This window comes from Nerophis lumbriciformis, linkage group LG07 (genome assembly GCF_033978685.3).
Source record: "Nerophis lumbriciformis linkage group LG07, RoL_Nlum_v2.1, whole genome shotgun sequence".
In the NCBI taxonomy this organism is placed as follows: domain Eukaryota; kingdom Metazoa; phylum Chordata; class Actinopteri; order Syngnathiformes; family Syngnathidae; genus Nerophis; species Nerophis lumbriciformis.
Genome location: NC_084554.2, coordinates 8,991,915 through 9,008,995, shown reverse-complemented (window position 1 = coordinate 9,008,995; position 17,081 = coordinate 8,991,915). Strand labels below are relative to the sequence as shown.

General features: G+C 39.7%; 1 protein-coding gene across 11 annotated transcripts in view; it reads right to left on the bottom strand.

The window, feature by feature from the left end:
* ntng1a (netrin g1a) overlaps positions 1 to 17,081 on the bottom strand; it is a 328,955-nt gene that overhangs the window by 290,904 nt on the left and 20,970 nt on the right. For all 11 annotated transcript variants that reach the window (XM_072913453.1, XM_072913454.1, XM_061965866.2 and 8 more), the window contains exon 2: positions 11,515 to 12,001. In XM_072913453.1, the coding sequence (XP_072769554.1) occupies positions 11,515 to 11,763 (249 nt within the window). In that variant the 5' untranslated portion in view covers positions 11,764 to 12,001. The remainder of the gene's footprint in view (positions 1 to 11,514; positions 12,002 to 17,081) is intronic.

The following is a 17,081-nucleotide window of genomic DNA, read 5'->3' as shown; positions in this document are numbered from 1 at the left end:
CTGTGGTCTGACGAGTCCACATTTCAAATTGTTTTTGGAAACTTTGGACGACCAAAGAGGAAAAGAACCATCCGGATTGTTCTAGGTGCAAAGTTCAAAATCCAGCATCTGTGATGGTATGGGGGTGTATTAGTACCCAAGGCATGGGTAACTTTTACATCTGTGAAGGCACCATTAATGCTGAAAGGTACATACAGGTTTTGGAGCGACATATGTTGCCATCCAAGCAACGTTAACATGGACGCCCCTGCTTATTTCAGCAAGACAATGCCAAGCCACGTGTTACAAAAGTGTGGCTTCATAGTAAAAGAGTGCGGGTACTAGACTGGCCTGCCTGTAGTCCAGACCTGTCTCCCATTATGAAGCCTAAAATACCACAACGGAGACCCCCGGACTGTTGAACAACTTAAGCTGTACATCAAGCAAGAATGGGAAAGAATTCCACCTGAGAAGCTTCAAAAATGTGTCTCCTCAATTCCAAAACGTTTACTGAGTGTTGTTAAAAGGAAAGGCCATGTAACACAGTGGTAAAAATTCCCCTGTAACAACTTTTTTGAAATGTGTTGCTGCCATTAAATTCTAAGTTAATTATTATTTGCACATTTTTGATTATATGCTTTTTTTGCCACATGTTGCAGGCATCAAATTCCAAATGAGCTAATATTTACAAAAAATAACACCGTTTCTCAGTGTGAACATGAAATATCTTGTCTTTGCAGTCTATTCAATTAAATATAAGTTGAAAAGGATTTGCAAATCATTGTATTCTGTTTTTATTTACCATTTACACAACGTGACAACTTGACTGGTTCTAGTATATTCTGCCAGAGTCGTATTTACTTGTCGCACAACAGCATTCCTTTTTTTTTTTTAAATGTTTTTGTCCCGCATTGAAGGCTCTGCTGTTTCAATCAAAATGTTTGGCTTTGTGCAACCTGTCACCGCTACTAAAGGCCAGCCGTCTAACTGGAGGGGACAGCAGGCTCTCATATAATGGTAGACCCACGTGGTAGAGTTCAATGATTGGCATCTTATTGCCACCGAAAGGTCGCGCAGCTAAAGCTTCGGAGAGTCTTTGTCCGTCCATGACCCAGGGACGCAGGCCTCGACCACACATTCTCATTTCCAAAGGCTCCATCTTCCTTACTCCCGTCCAACTAGACCTCGCTGATTGTGATAAATATCACAACCAATTGACACTTCTGTAACAGCCGAAATTGGTGTTGGAATATTCGTGTAATTTCTCATGATTGGGGAGAGTTAACACTTTTTTTTAATTGAGGCACTCCCATCACGTGCAAAAAAAAAATACAAAAAAAAAAAGGCGTAAACTCACACTAATTAAATAGGTGTTAATCCCACTCTTGAAGTGCTAAAATAAAACAATAGTTTCATTTGTGCATCCAAAAATAGAACGGATGCTACTCATTTATCCATCATATTGTCGCAGCCAAAGCGGCACTGTGGAGGGGGGGCGTGGCCTGCGGGCCTGCCGCGGAACGGGGTGTGCAAGGACCGGCCTCGAAGACAGCGACAGGTGAGTAGATGGCCCAGGTGGGCCTTGTTATCTAATCACCTGTCGCCTTTATTAGCAGCAGCCGGAACGAGACACGGCAGTTGGAGTGCGAGCCAGAGAGAGAGAGAGAGAGACGGACTGAGAAAAAAGACAATTTGCTGGAAAGCAAAAGCCTAGCACGACTTATGGAAATAAAACAGTGTTGTACCCTGAAATCTGGGCTCTCGTGGCAGTGGTGTGGTCCGCAGAACCCACTCGAGGGGAACCTCTACAGGCAACAAATCGGATTTATTTTATTTTTTTTATTTTTTATTTTATTTTTTTTAAATCAGATTTTTTTTTTTTCAGCAATTAAATTATTTGTAGTTGTTTTCACTGGACTCCGGTTTAAACGTCACTTGCGTGCGCAGTGCGATAAAGTGAAAACAAAAGAAAGTTGACCGGGAGGAAGTCGCTACTCCTACAAAATAGAATTATAAGTCACCATACCTTAAAAATTATTTTTTTCCACATTAAAATAAATAAATAATATAATGTATGAATGGAACAGGTTTTATCCGGCCTGCCAGATGAGTTTGCCAAGTATTAAAGTCGGCTGAAATATTTGGAAAAAAAGAAACTGCTGTTCTAAATGTGTCCACTGGATGTCGCAATAGTCACCCTTTATAGCCCCTGCCACTTCAGAGGGGGCGGAGCTATGAGCCCCAATCTGGCCCCAATGTGCACGATAAAGCATAAACAAAGTTGAAAGTTAAAGTACCAACGATTGTCACACACGAAATTATTCTCTGCATTCGACCCATCACCCTTGATCACCCCCTGGGAGGTGAGGGGAGCAGTGAGCAGCGGCGGGAAGTCCATCTGTCGAAATAAGCTACCTCTTGTGGTCGAAGAGTCGACTTGTCAATGCCGCTAAAAGGTAAGTCGACATGTTATTAAATATCTCCTTTGATAACTAAGTCGCCAAAGGATTCCCGAGCGTGGCGCACGCTGCCGCTCACTGCTCCCCTCGCCTCCCAGAGTGGCCGTGCCAGCAACCTGAGGGTTCCTGGTTCGATCCCCCAGCTTCTACGACCAAAGTCACGTCCGTTGTGTCCTTGAGCAAGACACTTCACCCTTGCTCCTGATGGGTCTTGGTTAGGGCCTTGCAAAACTTGTGTGATTACAGATAGTTAAAAAAAACAAATGTTTTTTTTATAGGTAAACAACTACTAGTAGCAGTTATACATTAAGATGTAAATCGGAATAATTTAATTTACACAAATTAGAGTCTATTGGTGGGAATTATTCTGAAATATTGGCGATGATTGTATTAATTTGTTGTGTTTTCAATGTAGACATTGAAAAAAAATGTTATTACAGTTCTTTGTTTACATTTGTTTTAATCAAGTAAACAATCACTAGTCGCAGTTATAATAATATAATCATTTAATTGACACAAATTGGACTCTACTATTCTGAAATATTGGCTATAATTGTATAATTTGTTGTGTTTTTAATTTAAACATGTAAAAAAATATTTAAAATATTTAATAATATTTAATAATATCATTTAATTGACACAAATTGGACTCTATTATTCTGAAATGTTGGCTATGATTGTATTAATGTGTTGTGTTTTTAATTTAAAAATGTAAAAAAAAAATATTGAAAATATTTAATATTTTAACAATATTGAAAAAAAAACACAATTAAATGAGAATGATATGCAATAATGGATAGAAAAAGTATATACAACTTATGTTATTATAGTTTGTTTTTTTTAAACTTTTTTAAATCAAGTAAACAATCACTAGTAGCAGTTATACAATAATAAGAAATAAAAAAAGTGAGAAAGGTGTGCATTAGTGGGTAGAAAAAGTAAATAGATTATAGATAGTTATAAAAAAACAAAACAAAACAAAACGTTTTTATTAGGTAAAAAAACACTAGTAGCAGTTATACAATAAGATGTAAAATCAGAATAATTTAATTTACACGAATTAGAGTCTATTGGTGGGAATGATTCTGAAATGTTGGCTATAATTGTATTAATTTGTTGTGTTTTCAATTTAAAAATGTAAACAAAATATTTTAAATATTTAATAATATCATTTAATTGACACAAATTGGACTCTATTATTCTGAAATATTGGCTATGATTGTATTAATTTGTTGTGTTTTTAATTTAAAAATGTAAAAAAAATATTTAAAATATTTAATATTTTAACAATATTGAAAAAAAAACTAATAAATGACAATGATATGCAATAATGGATAGAAAAAGTAAATACACCTTATGTTATTATAGTTAGTTGTTTTTTTTACTTTTTTAAATCAGGTAAACAATCACTAGTAACAGTTATACAATAATAAAAAATAAAACAAGTGATAAAGGTGTGCATTAGTGGGTAGAAAAAGTGAATCAAACTTTTGTGATTATAGATAGTTATAAAAAAAAATAAAAAAAATAAACGTTTTTATTAGGTAAACAACCACTAGTAGCAGTTATACAATAAGATGTAAAATCTGAATAATTTAATTTACACAAATTAGAGTCTATTGGTTGGAATGATTCTGAAATGTTGGCTATGATTGTATTAATTTGTTGTGTTTTCAATTTAAAAATGTAAAAAAAATATTTTAAATATTTAATAATATCATTTAATTGACACAAATTGGATTCTATTATAAAGTTAAAGTTAAAGTACCAATGATTGTCACACACACACTAGGTGTGGCGAGATTATTCTCTGCATTTGACCCATCACCCTCGATCACCCCCTGGGAGGTGAGGGGAGCAGTGGGCAGCAGCGGTGGCCGCGCCCGGGAATCATTTTGGTGATTTAGCCCCCAATTCCAACCCTTGATGCTGAGTGCCAAGCAGGGAGGTAATGGGTCCCATTTTTATAGTCTTTGGTATGACTCGGCCGGGGTTTGAACTCACAACCTACCGATCTCAGGGCGGACACTCTAACCACTAGGCCACTGTATTGGCTATGATTGTATTAATTTGTTGTGTTTTTAATTTAAAAATGTAAAAAAAATATTTAAAATATTTAACATTTTAACAATATTGAAAAAAACAACAAATAAATGACAATGATATGCAATAATGGATAGAAAAAGTAAATACAACTTATGTTATTATAGTTAGTTGTTTTTTTTACTTTTTAAATCAGGTAAATAATCACTAGTAGCAGTTACACAATAAGATGTACATCAGAATAAAACTTACATTTGATGCAACTTTGACTGTCAATACTGTCCCACTTACAGATCGGACATCATCTCTCACATCTGATGCAACTTTGAATGTCAATACTGTCCCATGTACACATCTGATGTCATCTCTCATATCTGATGCAACTTTGACAGTCAATATTGTCCCACATACACATGTGATGTCAGCAGTCTCACATCTGATGCAATTTTGACTGTCAATACGGTCTCACTTACAGATCGGACATCATCTCTCACATCTGATGCAACTTTGATAGTCAATACTGTCCCACGTACACATCGGATGTCAGCAGCCTCACATCTGATGCAACTTTGACTGTCAATACTGTCCCACATACACATCGGATGTCAGCAGCCTCACATCTGATGCAACTTTGACTGTCAATACTGTCCCACGTACACATCGGATGTCAGCAGCCTCACATCTGATGCAACTTTGACCGTTAATACTGTCCCACGTACACATCGGATGTCATCTCTCACATCTGATGCAACTTTGACTGTCAATTCTGTCCCACTTTTAGATCGGACTTCATCTCTCACATTTGCTGCAACTTTGACAGTCAATAATGTCCCACTTACAGATTGAACGTCATCTCTGACATCTGATGCAACTTTGACTGTCAATACTGTCCCACTTACAGATCGGACATCATCTCTCACATCTGATCCAACTTTGATAGTCAATACTGTCCCACGTACACATCGGACGTCATCTCTCACATCTGATGCAACTTTGACTGTCAATACTGTCCCACGTACACATCGGATGTCAGCAGCCTCACATCTGATGCAACTTTGACCGTTAATACTGTCCCAGTTACATGTGATGTCATCTCGCACATCTGATGCAACTTTGACTGTCAATACTGTCCCACTTACAGATCGGACATCATCTCTCACATCTGATGCAACTTTGACTGTCAATACTGTCTCACTTACAGATCGGACATCATCTCTCACATCTGATGCAACTTTGAATGTCAATACTGTCCCACGTACACATCGGACGTCATCTCTCACATCTGATGCAACTTTGACTGTCAATACTGTCCCACGTACACATCGGATGTCAGCAGCCTCACATCTGATGCAACTTTGACCGTTAATACTGTCCCACGTACACATCGGATGTCATCTCTCACATCTGATGCAACTTTGACTGTCAATTCTGTCCCACTTTTAGATCGGACTTCATCTCTCACATTTGCTGCAACTTTGACAGTCAATAATGTCCCACTTACAGATTGAACGTCATCTCTGACATCTGATGCAACTTTGACTGTCAATACTGTCCCACTTACAGATCGGACATCATCTCTCACATCTGATCCAACTTTGATAGTCAATACTGTCCCACGTACACATCGGACGTCATCTCTCACATCTGATGCAACTTTGACTGTCAATACTGTCCCACGTACACATCGGATGTCAGCAGCCTCACATCTGATGCAACTTTGACCGTTAATACTGTCCCAGTTACATGTGATGTCATCTCGCACATCTGATGCAACTTTGACTGTCAATACTGTCCCACTTACAGATCGGACATCATCTCTCACATCTGATGCAACTTTGACTGTCAATACTGTCTCACTTACAGATCGGACATCATCTCTCACATCTGATGCAACTTTGAATGTCAATACTGTCCCACGTACACATCGGACGTCATCTCTCACATCTGATGCAACTTTGACTGTCAATACTGTCCCACGTACACATCGGATGTCAGCAGCCTCACATCTGATGCAACTTTGACCGTTAATACTGTCCCACGTACACATCGGATGTCATCTCTCACATCTGATGCAACTTTGACTGTCAATTCTGTCCCACTTTTAGATCGGACTTCATCTCTCACATTTGCTGCAACTTTGACAGTCAATAATGTCCCACTTACAGATTGAACGTCATCTCTCACATCTGATGCAACTTTGACTTTCAATACTGTCCCACTGACAGATCGGATGTCATCTCTCACATCTGATGCAACTTTTGACTGTCAATACTGTCCCACGTACACATCGGACATCATCTCTCACATCTGATGCAACTTTGACTGTCAATATTGTCCCACGTACACATCGGATGTCAGCATCCTCACATCTGATGCAACTTTTGACTGTCAATACTGTCCCACGTACACATCGGATGTCATCTCTCACATCTGATGCAACTTTGACTGTCAATAATGTCCCACTTACAGCTCCGATGTCATCTCTTACATTTGATGCAACTTTGACTGTCAATACGGTCTCACTTACAGATCGGACATCATCTCTCACATCTGATGCAACTTTGATAGTCAATACTGTCCCACGTACACATCGGACGTCATCTCTCACATCTGATGCAACTTTTGACTGTCAATACTGTCCCACGTACACATCGGATGTCAACAGCCTCACATCTGATGCAACTTTGACTGTCAATACTGTCCCACATACACATCGGATGTCAGCAGCCTCACATCTGATGCAACTTTGACTGTCAATACTGTCCCATGTACACATCTGATGTCAGCAGTCTCACATCTGATGCAACTTTGACTGTCAATACCGTCCCACATACACATCTGATGTCAGCAGTCTCACATCTGATGCAACTTTGACTGTCAATACTGTCCCATGTACACATCGGATTTAACTTATTTAAATCAGGTAAACAATCACTAGTAGCAGTTGAGAATAATTTAATCTACACAAATTAGAGTCTTTTGGTGGGAATTATTTATATGAAAGTATTTCCTGTTTCTTGAGACAAGTTAATATGTAGACTGATTTTTTTCTTTCCCTGCTGGTGGAAATAAGAACCTCTTCAAAGTGCAGACAGAAGCTGTAATGTGTAGAATGAATAAAAGGCATTAGCGACATGTTGAATTATTCACATAAGCACGTCCCTTTGTGGCCCCGCAGAGAAGATCCTGGCTCCTCAATGCCGAGCACATGGTCCTTTGGGTCTTTGGCTCCCCGACGTTCTCTCCTTCTCTATCTCTCCAGATCACTCGCCGCCTTTGTCATCTCCTGTTAATCCTCTTCTCTCCGTCTCTCCTCTCAGCTGACTTTCTGCTGATGCCGGCTGTCTATTTATACTCCTCAACTTACTACTTTTCTTCCCTGGAACGTTTCGCTATTTATCCAACGAGCTCTTGAAGCAAATGTCTGTTCTGAGGGAATCTTTGATGACTTACACTACAGACCCAAAACTGATTCAACATTTAGCGATCTGGGGCAACCAGCTGTGAGCTTCAAAGTGAAGAGGACCCCGTCCCCAAATAACGAGCTTGCTGATTAAATACTTGACCTAGTAGGCCTTTTTTTGCTCATTTTATTTTTGGCTTCACGAGGAGTTTGTGATTTTTCGTGATTGCCAGAAAAGTGTGCAAAAGCACCACTGAGGTCTTTAAGGCCAATCAACCAATTGCTGCTTGCAATTAGCAGCTAACTCACTGTTCTGTGAAGCATGCACTCAAACAAGGAGGGGCAAACTTTTTGACTGGGGGGCCACATTGGGCTAAAAAATATGACTGTCAATACTGTCCCACGTACACATCTGATGTCAGCAGTCTCACATCTGATGCAACTTTGACTGTCAATTCTGTACAACTTACACATCTGTTGTCATCTCTCACATCTGATGCAACTTTGATTGTCAATACTGTCCCACTTACATGTGACGTCATCCCTCACATCTGATGCAAACTTTGAATGTCAATACTGTCCCACGTACACATCTGATGTCAGCAGTCTCACATCTGATGCAACTTTGACTGTAAATACTGTCCCACTTACATGTGATGTCATCCCTCACATCTAATGCAACTTTGACTGTCAATACTGTCCCACTTACACATCTGTCAGCAGTCTCACATCTGATGCAACTTTGACAGTCAATACTGTCCCACGTACACATCTGATGTCATCCCTCACATATGATGCAACTTTGACTGTCAATACTGTGTCACGTACACATCTGATGTCATCTCTTACATATGATGCAACTTTGACATTCAATACTGTCCCACGTACACATCGGATGTAATATCTCACATATGATGCAACTTTGACTGTCAATACTGTCCCAGGTACACATTTGATGTCAGCAACCTCACACTTGATGCAACTTTGACAGTCAATACTGATCCCCCGTACACATCTGTCATCTCTCACATATGATGCAACTTGGACCGTCAATACTGTCCCAGGTACACATCTGATGTCAGCAGCCTCACATCTGATGCAACTTTGACTGTCAATACTGTCCCACGTACACATCTGATGTCATCTCTCACATCTGATGCAACTTTGACAGTCAATACTGTCCCACGTACACATCTGATGTCATCTCTCACATATGATGCAACTTTGATTGTCAGTACTGTCACAGGTACACATCTGATGTCATCTCTCACATCTGATGCAACTTTGACAGTCAATACTGTCCCACGTACACATCTGATGTCATCTCTCACATCTGATGCAACTTTGACCGTCAATACTGTCTCATTTACACATCTGTCAGCAGTCTCACATCTGATGCAACGTTGACAGTAAATACTGTCCCACGTACACATCTGATGTCATCTCTCACATATGATGCAACTTTGACTGTAAATACTGTCCCACTTACATGTGATGTCATCCCTCACATCTAATGCAACTTTGACTGTCAATACTGTCCCACTTACACATCTGTCAGCAGTCTCACATCTGATGCAACTTTGACAGTCAATACTGTCCCACGTACACATCTGATGTCATCCCTCACATATGATGCAACTTTGACTGTCAATACTGTGTCACGTACACATCTGATGTCATCTCTTACATATGATGCAACTTTGACATTCAATACTGTCCCACGTACACATCGGATGTAATCTCTCACATATGATGCAACTTTGACTGTCAATACTGTCCCAGGTACACATTTGATGTCAGCAGCCTCACACTTGATGCAACTTTGACAGTCAATACTGATCCCCCGTACACATCTGTCATCTCTCACATATGATGCAACTTTGACCGTCAATACTGTCCCAGGTACACATCTGATGTCAGCAGCCTCACATCTGATGCAACTTTGACTGTCAATACTGTGTCACGTACACATCTGATGTCATCTCTCACATCTGATACAACTTTGACTGTCAATACTGTCCCACGTACACATCTGATGTCATCTCTCACATATGATGCAACTTTGATTGTCAGTACTGTCACAGGTACACATCTGATGTCATCTCTCACATCTGATGCAACTTTGACAGTCAATACTGTCCCACGTACACATCTGATGTCATCTCTCACATCTGATGCAACTTTGACTGTCAATACTGTCTCATTTACACATCTGTCAGCAGTCTCACATCTGATGCAACTTTGACAGTCAATACTGTCCCACGTACACATCTGATGTCATCTCTCACATATGATGCAACTTTTACTGTCAATACTGTGTCATGTACACATCTCATGTCATCTCTCACATATGATGCAACTTTGACATTCAATACTGTCCCACGTACACATCGGATGTCATCTCTCACATATGATGCAACTGTGACATTCAATACTGTCCCACGTACACATCGGATGTCATCTCTCACATCTGATGCAACTTTGACTGTCAATACTGTCCCAGGTACACATCTGATGTCAGCAGCCTCATATCTGATGCAACTTTGACTGTCAATACTGTGTCACGTACACATCGGATGTCATCTCTCACATCTGATGCAACTTTGACTGTCAATATTGTCCCACATACCCATCGGATGTCATCTCTCATATATGATGCAACTTTGACAGTCAATACTGTCCCAGGTACGCATCGGATGTCAGCAGCCTCATATCTGATGCAACTTTGACTGTCAATACTGTCCCACATACACATCGGATGTCATCTCTCACACATGATGCAACTTTGACTGTCAATACTGTCCCACTTACAATACTGAACATTTACATTGCATTAGTATTGTAATTTATCACACATTTAATAGAGCCTAATTTAAAAATGGATTTTTTTCATTTATGTCCTCAAAATTCTATACACAATACCAGACAATGTGAAAAAAATACAGATAAATAGTCCCCTTTGCAGCACCCCTCACGCTCCATCAGGTTGGATGGAAAGCATTGGTTTACATCCAGTATGTTTCCGCACATTGCTGCATTAATCTTTCCCTCTATCCTGACTAGTCTCCCAGTTCCTTCCGCTGAAAACCACCCCCACAGCATTGTGGCATCGTATTAAAAATAACCACGAGGCTGTAATTCCCGCCAAAGGTGCGTCAACAAAGTATTAAGCTAAGGCCGTGAACACTCAGTTTATTTTTAATACACTTGCTTTAAAAAAAAAACATTTTCAAATTGTCATTACGGGGTATTGTGTGTAGAATTTTGAGGATAAAATGAATGTATTCCATTTTGTAATAAGGCTGTACAGGGCAGCTTGAAATAATATGATACACAATATTCAATATGTGGGGAAAGAGTTAAAAGATCCTTTCTAAAAACAATAAAAATAAAAATACAATTTACTAACTTTACTTACTAATTATTCCACTTAACTGAGTAAAAGGTTAATGCTTTGCAGATCATGGCTGTGGAACTAAACGCTCTTGAACGTCATTCATGCTTTTGTGCGTGTTTGATTTGGACGAGGCGGCAACATGCAAAGTTCTGTGCGAGTGATCGGTGTCAACAACACCCGGAGGAGCAGCGGCAGATCCTGACGTCAGAAGTACCCTCAACAAAACTACTCACCAGGGCGCAGTAGGTCTCGGGCGGGTCCCCGCAGGTGATGTTGGGCGGATCCAGGGTCACCTTCAGGTACTGGGTCATGTCGGCCGCCTCCGGCTGGCAGGCCATGTAGTCCCAGGTGAGGCCCTCGTCGGAGTAGACCTGGGACTTGCACACGTCGTAGTGGCCCCACGCTGCGGGGTAGTGCTGCATGGCGGCTCGGCAAGCGCCGCACCACAACGCCTGCAGCGTCAGCGCCAGATAGAGATGCATGACCGCTCTTCCCTCGGCCCCTTCAAGCCGGACCTCCTTACAAAGACTTATGAGCAAGGCCCGCCTCTTCTTCTCCGTCTTCCTCTGACAGCGACTAAATCAGCGGAAGTAGGAAGACATGCCTTCCAGGTGACGTGCAAGCCTTTTTTCCTGTCTGAGGTTAGCAGCCCATGGAGAAGAGGACAGGATGGAGATGGCCCTTTAACGTGTCTGGCTGTCAATCATCCTGGGTGGCAACCTGAAACGCAGAAGGGCGGATGAACAAAAAGTTCCAGGATTGAAAGTGAGTGACGGCAAAATGAGTCGGGATTTTAGAAAGCATAAGCGATTAAATCGATTGAATCAATTAAAAAAAAAAAAGTAGCTTTGATTTATTATGGGCCTGCTCGAATGCCAGCACGTTTCTCTGACGTCTAATATGAGACGAACCGGCCAACGAACCCCCACATATGTTATACCGTCGGAAAGGTCTCGTTCGTGCCGACAAGGGTACTTTAAGGTGGGAACATTTCGTGTTACCATGGCGACGCTATTCCGAAAACTAAACCGCCATGGGCCCATTGAATAATAGCGGATATTTCCAGCAGAACGCTCCGACCTGTGAGAGTACCTCCTCTTGTAGCTCAGCCACACTTTCACGTAGCTCGGTGCTTAACGTCTCATTTTGTTCACACACTTGTCTACTCTAACCCTGTGTGGGGAGGCGAAGCCGGCAGACCGACAGCGAGGCCTGGGCCGTCGGGACCGACTCCGAGATGGCGGCGAGGAGGCGTGGCAGGCAGTCCAACAGGGAGGCAGGGCACACCGGAGCCCGCTCCGAAATGGTGGCGAGGAGGTGGGGACGGTGCGCGCGACGGTAAGAGGAGCTGAGAAGCAACTCGCAAAAGACTGAGTATTATTTGGAAAAATAAAACAAAGTCACAACCCTGCTCAACCATGTCCTTCGTTGGTGGTCCTGCGAACCCACCCGGCAGTTGGAGACTGTCACACCCTGGCTAAAACGTTTTGACGTCCAATGTTTGGTTTTGACTGGATGGCCATCGACTGTTATCATGCCATCGTTAGCACACATGCTATGTGTCAGCATTTTTATTTAAACATGCTACTGTTTTAGGCTAGCTCTGTGTCTCATTTTGTACAGTTACACCTAAAACTCATGCAAAGCAGCCCATAATATCATTGCTCATACTTCAGTTTATTATTTTTATAGTTCCGCACGTTTCTCTTACGTCTAAGACGAGACGAACGAGCCAACCGTCGGAAATGTCTCGTTCGTCCCGAGAAGCGTACTATAAGGTGGGAACATTTTGTGTTGCCATGGCGACGCTATTCCGAAAACTAGATCGCCATGGGCCCATTGAATAGGTACGCAACCGTTATAATGGCGGATATTTCCAGCAGAACGCTCCGACCTGTGAGAGTACCTCCTCTTGTAGCTCAGCCACACTTTCACGTAGCTCGGTGCTTAACGTCTCATGTTGTACTTTAACCCTGGCTAAAAAGGTTTAGACGTCCAATGTTTGGTTTTGGCTGGATGGCCATCGGCTGTTATCATGCTGTGGTTAGCACTCATGCTAAGTGTTAGCATTTTTTAATGGACATATGCTACTGTTTTAGGCTAGCTCTGTGGCTCATTTTGTATAGTTACACCTAAAACTCACAGATTCAGACACTCTGCACCATCTAATAAGTACGGCGATTTCTGGCAACGCCCGGCCAGAGGTCCAGGGCACAGATAGCAGGCCCATCAAATTTTTTACGGGAATTTTCTAGTTAATAATTATTATCATTATTATTATTATTATTATTATTATTATTATTATTATTATTATTATTATAATAATAATAATAATAATAATAATAATAATAATATTATTAACTAGAAAATAATATTATTATTATTATTATTATTATTATTATTATTATTAATAATAATAATAATAATATTATTATTATTATTATTATTATTATTATTATTATAATAATAATAATAATATTATTGTTATTTAGTAGTAATAGTAGTAGTACATTTCAAACATGTTTACAAAGTTACAGCAACAATGTCTGAAAGGGAAGCAAAGCATAGGCATACATGCGCTTCACTTTTCCCAAAATGGAATAAATTCATTTTTGTCCTCAAAATTCTACACGCAATACCACATGATGACAATGTGAATAGCTTTTTTTATTTTTCTAGTTTGAAAGTGTGTTAAAAATAAAATACTGGAAAAAATCAGATGTACATAAAGTATTCACAGCAACTTTGGCAGCAATTACAGCCTCAAGTCTTTTTGAATACGATGCTTGGCACACCTTTCGCTCATTCGCCCAAAGGTTGTGAATACTTATGTACGTTTGATTTATTTGTATTTATTTTTTTATTTGTAAAAAATTTGCTAAATAAAAACAAATAAAATAATAAACTCCACATTGTCATGATAGGTTATTTGGCGTAGAATTTTGAGGACAAAATGTATTCTGTTTTGGGCTGTAACATAACATTTCGGGCGGCATGGCGTAGTGGGTAGAGCAACCGTGCCAGAAACCTGAGGGTTGCAGGTTCGCTCCCCGCCTCTTACCATCCAAAAATCGCTGCCGTTGTGTCCTTGGGCGGGACACTTCACCCTTTGCCCCCGGTGCCACTCACACCGGTGAATTGAATGATGAATGACAGGTGGTGGTCGGAGGGGCCGTTGGCGCAAATTGCAGCCACGCTTCCGTCAGTCTACCCCAGGGCAGCTGTGGCTATGAAAGTAGCTTACCACCACCAGGTGTGAATGATTGATGGGTTCTACATGTAAAGCGACTTTGGGTACTTAGAAAAGCGCTATATAAATCCCAGGTTTATTATATTATATAACAACATGTGGATAAAGTGAAGCGCTGTGAATACTTGCTGGTTGCACCGTATTTATATGATATATTTATATATTTTTTTGCGTTTTAATAAATTTGCATTGTCTATAATGGCAATTCACGTTGTCATTATAGGGTGTTAGGTGTGGAATTTTGAGGACAAAATGTATTCCATAACAAAATGTGGATAATGTGAAGCGCTGTGAATACCTGCTGGATGCACTATATTTATATGATATATTTATATTATGTTGCTTACATCAATAATCAGTGTTACTGTTCAAATTGAGAAAATCCGGATCGCCCGTAACTTTCCGCACGGTCACTACGATAAATTTTTTTTTTTTACTTTTTTTTTTTTTTTTGAATTAATGCTAACTTTTATTATGTTAAAACTGCAATTTCAGTATTCAGGTTTTTTGGTTTTTTTTTTTTAAACATAAAAGATTATGGCATGCAGAATAATGTGTATTTAGGAGAAAATTGTTGAAATAAACATTTATTCTGCATGCCATAACCTTTTATTCAATTTTTTTTTTTAAATAAATCAATACTGAAATTACAGTTTTAACATAATAAAAGTTAGCATTAATTTAAAAAAAAAAGAAGAAAAAAAAAAGGTGAAAAAAAATTATACTGTATAAAGTGTGTGCTATTCAATTAGTCAACTTATCCCAAAAATATATTCAATAGATTATTTAAATATTCCATAACTGCAGTGGACAATTTGGTCATTTTATTTTGTCAGGTTTCAGCAAAAAGTACGGGCATAGCAGTTTGTGGGGTGACTTTTGTGGAATCAGTTACATGAGGACATCAAATAAAGTAATACAATCATTTAGTTTAAAAATAAATACAAAAAAAACAAAAAACATTGACAGGTACAACAAAGAAGAAAAAACATAAAATATCTTAAGTAAATATTTAATTCCAAAAAACTACATTTGATAAACTAATGAGTGTTTATTATTTGTATTTTTGAGTATTTATGGATGCAATTATATATATATATATATATATATATATATATATTTTTTTTTTTTTTTTTTTCTTCTTCTTAATGGATATAATTATATATTATATTATATAATTTCCCTTGTGGATCAATAAAGTTTGTCTAAGTCTCTTCTGTAATTATATACTAAATATACTATACACTATAATAATAGTCATTTTATTTCAGACCCAGGGAGATCCATATCACAGAGAAAAAAACATACAATAAAACACTAATTAAAGAAATACAAGAAGGAATAAAATAAATAAAAACTTGTATGAAAAAAAAATATATACTAATAATAATATATACTAAATTAATTTTGTTAAATAAATTCAGGGCTTCACGGTGGCAGAGGGGTTAGTGCATCTGCCTCACAATACGAAGGTCCTGAGTAGTCTTGGGTTCAATCCCGGGCTCGGGATCTCTCTGTGTGGAGTTTGCATGTTCTCCCCGTGACTGTGTGGGTTCCCTCCGGGTACTCCGGCTTCCTCCCACTTCCAAAGACATGCACCTGGGGATAAGTTGATTGGCAACACTAAATTGGCCCTCGTGTGTGGATGTGAGTGTGAATGTTGTCTGTCTATCTGTGTTGGCCCTGCGATGAGATGGCGACTTGTCCAGGGTGTACCCCGCCTTCCGCCCGATTGTAGCTGAGATAGGCTCCAGCGCCCCCCGCGACCCCAAAGGGAATAAGCGATAGAAAATGGATGGATGGATGGATAAATAAATTCATGTATTATTGATAAAGCATCAGATTATTATATCTGAGTGATGGGGCAGGACTTGTTTGCTTCTTCCTGCTCCTTTTGGGACCGTGTTATTTTATGTCATTTACCTTTATTAAATTGTACAAATGGAGAGTATTATGATTGATATAAAAAGGATAAAGTGTTAAGTATTTAGTTTAATGTTCACCTCTGACTGAGGTCCTTTGGAACAAGAGGCCGGAACATAAACCGGAGGTGCAATCCGAGGCATGCAGTCACCCGTTGTCACATTCATTTTTTCTCCCAACACAAAAAAAATACCTTTTATTTCCCAGTCAAGGTGTTTCCTATCAAACATGACGTGCAACCTGTCTCCAATCACAAGGGCACCTGGCACGCCTCGGGGGTATTTCTGTCACAATAGACTAAGTCCAACGCCTCCTCTCAGCTTTGAGTGCATGGCAGCCCTGTGTGCCGCACACTGGGATGGATACGCCGGAGACGGCTCGACTGAAGTCTGGGATGATGGGAAGGTATGTTTCCAAAACAAGTCGGTGATGAGAGCGCGTCGCCATGACGACGCTAAGTGACAACACTTTCACTTAGGGGTGAACTCCCAGCAGGCACAAGGCATTGAAACAACGTTGAGAAATTGTTGATTTAGGTCCTGATAATATTAAACATAATGTTGAAACAACATGCTTTTTGTCGACGTTTAATCAATGTCGGGTTCTGACTTTGATTTGACCGTTGAA